Genomic DNA, 7,644 nt, shown 5'->3' with positions numbered 1-7,644 from the left:
CAAGCAACAGTTGGCCAAACAATAAGCCTTACTTCAAGGTCAGGCTTGGGCGTATGTATTTGCATATTAAACTGAACTTAATTATGCTAATCTAGCAAACAAATTGCAGCACATAAACGATAAATGCCGTAGTCAGCGGCAATTAAATGCATCTGACTTTGCCCGCCAACAATTATTTGAATTATGCGTGCGACACTTTCGAGCACTGCATCAATTCAGCCGACCACCACGACAATAAAATCTTATGCCGATACTATCGAATACATTGATAAATTCAGCTCAAACTGCACATGTATTATAAATATATACTTTATTTAATAAACTTGTTTTTTTATTATATCTACCAAACTCATAAATTGATCTTGTAAGTTAACATTTAATCGAACGACTTGTACTTTTATTTCAGGGCTGCGTAAAATTCAGCGTTTTACAATACCACTCATCAGTGTGTAGCAACAGTTTCGTGTCTCTCTCGAACATAAATTATTATGTTAAACTCTTTTTAAAATAGTTTAAAGTGGAAGTATTGACGTGTATAAACGGCATTAAATTGTCGGACCTAAAATGGCAACTCGCGGCGGTCCAATGGTCGCGGGCACAGATGGCAACGACTTCGAATTCAGGCAGAAAGTGGCCAACACATATCAAATTAGGTTAATATCACCTGAACCCCCGCAAAATTATCTAATTACTGCAAGTAGCTGCTACTGGTGCTGCCAAAACCAAAGGTCATGCCATGCCAACTGCAGACTGCAGCACTCCTACTCCCGTCGAGGGTGTAGGCGACAGCTAGACAAACAGTAGGCCAGACAGACTGGCAGCGCCAGCAAAGTGGGTGGCAAAGTGCCAGCTAGACACTCTCAGCATGTGTGTGCCTGTTTACAGTAAATACAATAACAACAACGACTGCGCTGTTTGTGTACAAAATGTTGTGTGGCCAAAGGCCGAGGCGCCGTTAAAAGAAAAGGAGACATTGGACATTGTTAAATTAACTTGAGACAAACTAAATGAAATTCTTTTAATTTTTGTAGCTTGTTGAACAAATCACGCCTGAAGTGCTGCATTTTCTTTCATGCCCTGCTTTTCTTCGTTATGCTGGCCAAGCTAACATCCGATATTTTGGATCGATTGGATATATTTGTGCTAGAAATCGAAGAGTTAGAGGTGCCGCCTCCGTTGTGGTGGGAATATGTTTGGTCTGCCTCGCTGCTCACCTCATTTCTGGGCCTGTCCGCGGCACGTGGCAACAAGGTACGCGACATGCAAAAGTACATCATTGCCATTTTTGTAATGGCTGTGCTGCCGCTGATGTATTGCTTTGCCTATTACTTTGGCGATGTGTGGGAGTTTTTAACTATGGACAAGTCCATAGAGCTGGAGGAAACTGATATTCTAGTGTGGCGCGTAAGGAAACAAACTATTCACATTTAGCAGACAGCTATTAAACGTTTTCTTTTATTGCAGGGCTATCCCTATGCTGTGTTCTGGTATGCCTTCTGTTTCCTAGGCTTTCAAATACACGGATTTACGCTGTATTTTGCCTATAATTTGGTCAAGGCCTGGAAGGCAAGAACTGCCACGCGCAAGTTCCAGTAAATCGAAGCTGGACTAAGTACTAAAATACTCGCCAATTAAGTAAAGCAAGAAACTGTAGGGCTAGTTGTAAATAATTTGGGAAATCAAATGCGAATAGGGCAACCTTATTAACTAACTTTCTAGTGCACAAAGTAAATAATACATGAGTCAGCTGTTAAACTAGCGCACATTTTTAGTCCGAGTCAGTGATAAAAGTTTACCAGCGTTAAAGTTATTGTTAATGTTTTAGCTACAGAAAAGCAAATACGATACACATTTATCTAAAATAATATATTTATATATATACAAAATGCAACCTTATAATGTTGATTCAAGACAACAAAGCAACTGAAGCCACCAAATTTCCCAAGCAAAAAGGAAACAAAACAACAGGATTTTCTTATTTTTTGTGCTTTACTTACATTTCGATGTGCCTGTGCCTCGTGTTTGTAATAAACGTCATACATGCGTACGTTTAAAAATACTAAATATTTATAAATATATGTCCATATTGATATATGTACTTATATTAACGAATTTGCCACTATTAGTTTTTAATTTTGAGTTCTTTTTTGCCTTTTTATAAATATTCAACATGGTTTTTGATGTGTTCTTTTGTTTTTCATTCTGGTGAAAATAAAACTTAATCTTCAACAGCACTCATGCTCACATTTAGGTAATTAGGTGTGCGTGTGTAGTGAAGTATTTTACTTTGAGAACTGCCTGTTACCCCAGAAAAAAATATTTTTGAATACAATTTATGTGCAATTTTTTGAGTGTTTAAGCAAAGTTAAAGTTTTGATCATTAAGAATTCAACACATTTTTAATAAAGTGAAACATTTTCGAATGCTCATTTACTTGCGAATTTATAAGTAGTTTTTTAAAAAGTCTATAAATAAAGATTCATATTTATTTGTTCTTCTGAGTGGGTTAAAAAAATCAATTGTTATTATTTTAAAAAAAGTAATGGGTGCAAATAGTATTCAGCAAAAGTATGCAACAAAAAGCTTACAAGGCTTTTATTCCACATACGAGGTGTGTACTTGAAAATAAAAAAAAAATGAATTATTCCAATTAAAGGCGATAATTAATATTTATATAGCAACAGCTGCGATAGGTACAAACACAGTTGCATGCTTGCCTGCATAAACCAATTCTCACCACCCACCAAAATTCACCAGCTGACCACTGGTCAGCCAGACACCACCACAAAACATAAGTTCAGTTAGTGACCGTTAGTGCAATGCGGCGTTTGTAAAAGCTTTGCGCTGCAGTTTTCCTAAAGTTGCGCAATTTAACAGCTGGGAGCTGACAGCAAATGAGAGAGCTGCGTCAGTGAGAGATAGAACGCGAGAGCGACAGTAATGGCGCTGCGCTCTCGCAGCATCAACTTCATTTTGACATTGCCTGTGGGAAGGCCAGACGCAAAGATTTTTCAACACTAATTCAATTTTGGCAAAAGTAAACAAGCAAAAACTTAAAATAGTTAACAAATATTAAAATTTTAGAGTAATATTATTTTGGCCGCTTCGTGAAGTGAAAAAGCAATCAAAAATGCGTGGCGAGGAAACCTACAGGCGCACCACACGCGAAAAGATTGTGCTGCGTGGCAACACAACAATACGCACTGTGGACTCCACATCCACATATTTGCCAATGATGAGCGCAGGGTAAGTGAAAAAAGGGGCGCAGCCAAAATAAAACACTTGACAAAAGTCCAATACTTCCTTCTTTTTTGCTGCGCTATAAACTAATATCGATTTTTATCTCGTGCAGCTGATTTTTCTACAAGTAGTTCGACTAAGTATATAAAAATGACCTTCATTTGCAATTTTGACAAGACACTCCAAGTTTACAATATATTTAAAAACAAGAGTAGGTATATTAATATTGTATAGTTGTTAGCAAAAATAAGGAGCGCTTAAGCCGCATGCAAGTTTGCCATTAAAGCCGGCAAAAGTAAACGACTAATTATACATTAGGAAATCATTGCTTTATGCGTTTATATAAAAAAACCAAACGCCATACAAATAAACAACAACTATATGTATAATATAAATCGATGCCATCTTTTGCTAGAGTTATACTTGACTTGCGGCTAGCGTGCATTGACCACCGTACTCAGGTGAAGGCAATAAATGAGCAACAAAAACTTCAAGCAATACTTCCTTTAACCTCATTTCGCATGCATACACATAGAAATACCACAGAAACTACCCGCCCAAGCCAAATATTCACATATACTTGTACATATATATACATATTTGTATATGTAATCACACTTTTGTTGTGGACGCGCGTCCAGTTCTGTGGTCAGTCGGCTCACAACCCTTGAGTCGTCAAGTGAACGCCGCGTCTCATCGGGCGTGTGTTAGTGCCTTTGCTTTGAAAGTCAAAACATTTTGTAGTGTTTATTAAATTACAAGTGTTATTATTGTTGCTCTTTTCCACGCTGAACAACAATGTTTAATGCAAATGCACAAAATTGGCTTAGCATGGGCGACACGCTGACAGCGTCAGCGCTAACATCACGGCCGAATATTGTCAGCAACGTTGGCCAGGCGCTTAACAATAACAATGCGAACGCTCAATCGCATCAATTTATGCGTCAACGGTCACTAACCAGCTCCAATCAGACGCTGGAACGCAATGGTCTAACATTGAGACCACAATCGCCGCCAAATGTGCAAGTGGAATATGAAGTTGCTATGCCATTTATGCCTGCCTACAGACATACGCCATATCACTCATTATGGGATCTGCATCAGTGGTAAATATACAGCGTAACTCATAAAAAAATCATAATCTAAAGTGAAGCAGCAATTGGCACTTTCCTCTGCTAGATTTTCCATTTTTCCTACAAGCAGCTTGATTTTTTTCGCGCGTCATAATTGCCATTTCTTGTAATTTGCATAAACAAAGTTGTTTTTCTTAGGAAAATTTACATAAACACCTAGTTGAGTGGCATGCTTTCAACCTCAGTTTCTCGCTCTCAGTCTCTTTCTCTAGCTGTCTGGCTGACAATGTGAAAGAACTATCATTACCATCTCAAAAAGCGTATTGTCATTCATTTTCCCATGCAGCCTTGTTCTAGTTGGTATACTATTTATAATCCTATAATGGATTACTTGCTTTTAGGCCCATATATACAAAACTAAATAGGTCAGCTTTGGGGGCGTATGCTTGCTGCAATGCAATCAGCGTCTGTAATGACTGTACTGAGTTTGCTCCACTTGTAAGTCTAATCAGTGGCACTTGCTTGACCACAAATCAGCAAACTCTGAAGCGTGGGCAACAACATTAACCCAAATTTTTATGAGCGCGCAATAGGAGCACTTCCGCTTACAAAACAAGAGAGCGACTATGAACTTAATTAATGCCAGAAAACTATAGCATAGTTTTCAGCGTTATTGAAATTCTATATTAACAGCAAATTTAGCAAAAGAAATGGCGTATGCTACATGTAAATTAAAAATACACGCAAATGAATTCAAACTAAATTGACGATGACGCATAGAAAAAGGTAAATATTGTCGCCGGCGCGTCAATAACCTGAGTTGGTGGAGTCTTTACAGCCAAGTTTATTGAACTCGACGTCAATTGTATAAATATGCATGTGTATGTGTGTGTGTGAGCCTACCACTCAGTTGGAGTCACACGAACATTGGCTTACTAGAAATTCCTGAGCTTTATGTCTACATATGTGTGTATGTATGGGCTTGTATATGTGTGAATCGTGTATGTATGTGTAAAGAGACAGGGCTAGCAAATATTAGACAGAACTTTGGAGGTAGACTTTGCATGGTCGCGGCACGCAAAGCACTTGGGACACACATAACTTGACTTTATAATTGCTGTAGTCGCTTTTAACGACTGATAAGATAAGCAAATGACCTTTGCAGCAAAGCTGGCGGCCAAGTTGAATGGAAGTCTATGCACTTTGAATGAATTTCGACCCTTTGCACTTGAATTAAACTTTGTAGACTCGATCTTTATATAGTTTTGTGTACAATAAGCTTCTCCTCCTTTGCTCCAGCTCATCCACACCACCCACGAGCTTGTCGCATATGGCGCGCATGATGGACTCATTAATATTGGACACGCTGTCACCGTTTGCCTTCACCAAAATCACCGCCACTAGTCGACCCACGCGCAATAGCAACAATGCCGTCAAGAAGACGCCGCCGGACAGTGGAAGTGTGACATCCAGTCACACGCAAGCACATCGGCCGATAAATAATCTGGGCGCCAATGCACCCAATGGCTTGGGAATTGGCAGCGCAATGCCGCTGCGCAGCAAGCAGCGTTTGCCCACACAAGGTATGTGCTGAATATGTAGTTAGTCTCAATCGTTGCCACAATTAAACTTAGCTTCCAATGCAGAGGTGGCGCCACAGCCGCGGTCTAATCAGCCAGCGATGCCGTTTCCCTCACAGCAGCCGCAGGACATACGCTGGGTATCATCGTTGCGTCGACGCGATCCTGAGCTACAGCCTACGCTGCCCTCGATCAACAGCAATCTGCATAATAATATGCAACAGAGTCATCATGGCAGTGCCGGCAATGTGGGCGTGGCTGCCAGTAACAATAATGCCGGAGTTGGCTTGCGTCTAGCACGCCCCACCAGAGCTTCAGCCTTGACGGCAGCTGTGCGTAAAAGTCGCTCTGTGGAGCGTCTGAGAGCGCGCAAGCTGAGCACAAATACGCAGCTGACGCTTAAGCATAAGCCGGTTAAGAAGAATTCACTGGATGACAATTCCAATTCTGATGATCAGGATGCCACCACATCAATTGAAGATAACTCGCTGGCTCAGTCAACCATTCACCATACGCCGCGTTACTCGCCCAAGACCAAGGCTAAGCACTTCTCACCGTTGGGCTACGAAGGCCACTTGGTGGACACGCTGGAGAAAGATATACTCCAGCGACATCCGTGCATCAAATGGACAGATGTGGCGGGCCTTAATGAGGCCAAAACTATACTGCAGGTAACAATAAAAGTTTGCTTTTAATACGATTTGCCCTTATGCTTCTAATTTAAATATCTTAACAGGAAGCTGTAGTGCTGCCCATTATAATGCCAGAGTTCTTCAAGGGCATACGTCGTCCTTGGCGTGGTGTCTTAATGGTGGGCCCACCGGGCACAGGCAAAACCATGCTAGCCAAGGCAGTGGCCACCGAATGCGGCACTACATTCTTCAATGTCTCCTCATCCACACTCACATCCAAGTATCGTGGCGAAAGCGAAAAGCTCGTGCGTTTGCTTTTTGAAATGGCGCGATTCTATGCCCCCAGCACCATTTTTATAGACGAAATCGATGCATTGTGTGCCTCGCGTGGCAGCGACTCGGAGCATGAGGCTAGTCGTCGATTTAAAGCGGAGCTATTAATACAAATGGATGGACTTAATGCAAGCATGCAGGAGGAGAAGGTTATTATGGTGCTGGCGGCGACAAATCATCCTTGGGACATTGATGAGGCCTTCCGACGACGCTTCGAGAAGCGCATTTACATACCGCTGCCGAATGGTAAGTTGATAGTCGCTCCACAATCTTGGCTGCAACTAATTTTTATTTTAATTCTGACAGAGGACACACGTTCTGCGCTGCTCAAGCTTTGCCTCAAGGAAGTGTGCCTGGCGCCTGAGCTAAACACCAGCAAGCTGGGTGAGGAGCTGCAGGGTTATTCCGGCTCGGACATAAGCAATGTATGCCGTGATGCCTCAATGATGGCCATGCGTCGCCTTATCTCAGGTCGCACGCCGCAGCAGATAAAGCAAATCAGACGCGAGGATGTGGATCAGCCTATAACGCTGCAGGATTTTCTCGACGCGCAGCAGCGCACCAAGAAATCTGTGTCGGCCGACGATGTGGCACGTTTCGAGAAATGGATGGAAGAGTATGGCTCCTGCTAGTTGTATGGTTTGTGTGCTGCTGCTGCTGCGGCATCACCAGATTTATAAGCTCTCCCATTTCCAATATTTACAACCATATGTACTTCCAATATGCGCATATTTATCCCCTTTTTTTTGTTTTATAATAATTTATAAATGTATGTATATGTATAAA

The 7,644-nt window shown here is 41.4% G+C and overlaps 2 protein-coding genes across 5 annotated transcripts; both read left to right on the top strand.

Moving 5' to 3' along the window:
• Positions 1-449: 449 nt before the first annotated feature.
• LOC108603514 (protein jagunal) lies at positions 450-2,408 on the top strand. Its single transcript, XM_017992403.2, has 3 exons — positions 450-653; positions 1,032-1,404; positions 1,465-2,408. Exons 1-3 carry the CDS (start codon positions 565-567, stop codon positions 1,594-1,596), a joined length of 594 nt encoding a protein of 197 aa, XP_017847892.1. The 5' UTR covers positions 450-564; the 3' UTR covers positions 1,597-2,408.
• A 634-nt stretch (positions 2,409-3,042) lies between these two features.
• LOC108604306 (katanin p60 ATPase-containing subunit A1) lies at positions 3,043-7,629 on the top strand. 4 transcript variants are annotated; one of them, XM_017993727.2, is made up of 5 exons: positions 3,043-3,246; positions 5,613-5,896; positions 5,948-6,564; positions 6,630-7,104; positions 7,165-7,629. In XM_017993727.2, exons 1-5 carry the CDS (start codon positions 3,131-3,133, stop codon positions 7,488-7,490), a joined length of 1,818 nt encoding a protein of 605 aa, XP_017849216.1. In that variant the 5' UTR covers positions 3,043-3,130; the 3' UTR covers positions 7,491-7,629. The 4 variants fall into 4 exon arrangements, with proteins under 4 accessions (XP_017849216.1, XP_017849215.1, XP_017849213.1 ...); XM_017993726.1 differs by having other exon boundaries at positions 3,116-3,246; positions 5,960-6,564; positions 7,165-7,628; XM_017993724.1 differs by lacking the exon at positions 3,043-3,246 and adding an exon at positions 3,971-4,346.
• The last annotated feature ends 15 nt before the right edge of the window (positions 7,630-7,644 follow it).

This window comes from Drosophila busckii, chromosome 3R (genome assembly GCF_011750605.1).
Source record: "Drosophila busckii strain San Diego stock center, stock number 13000-0081.31 chromosome 3R, ASM1175060v1, whole genome shotgun sequence".
In the NCBI taxonomy this organism is placed as follows: Eukaryota; Metazoa; Arthropoda; class Insecta; order Diptera; family Drosophilidae; genus Drosophila; species Drosophila busckii.
This window is presented reverse-complemented; position numbering and strand designations above follow the sequence as displayed.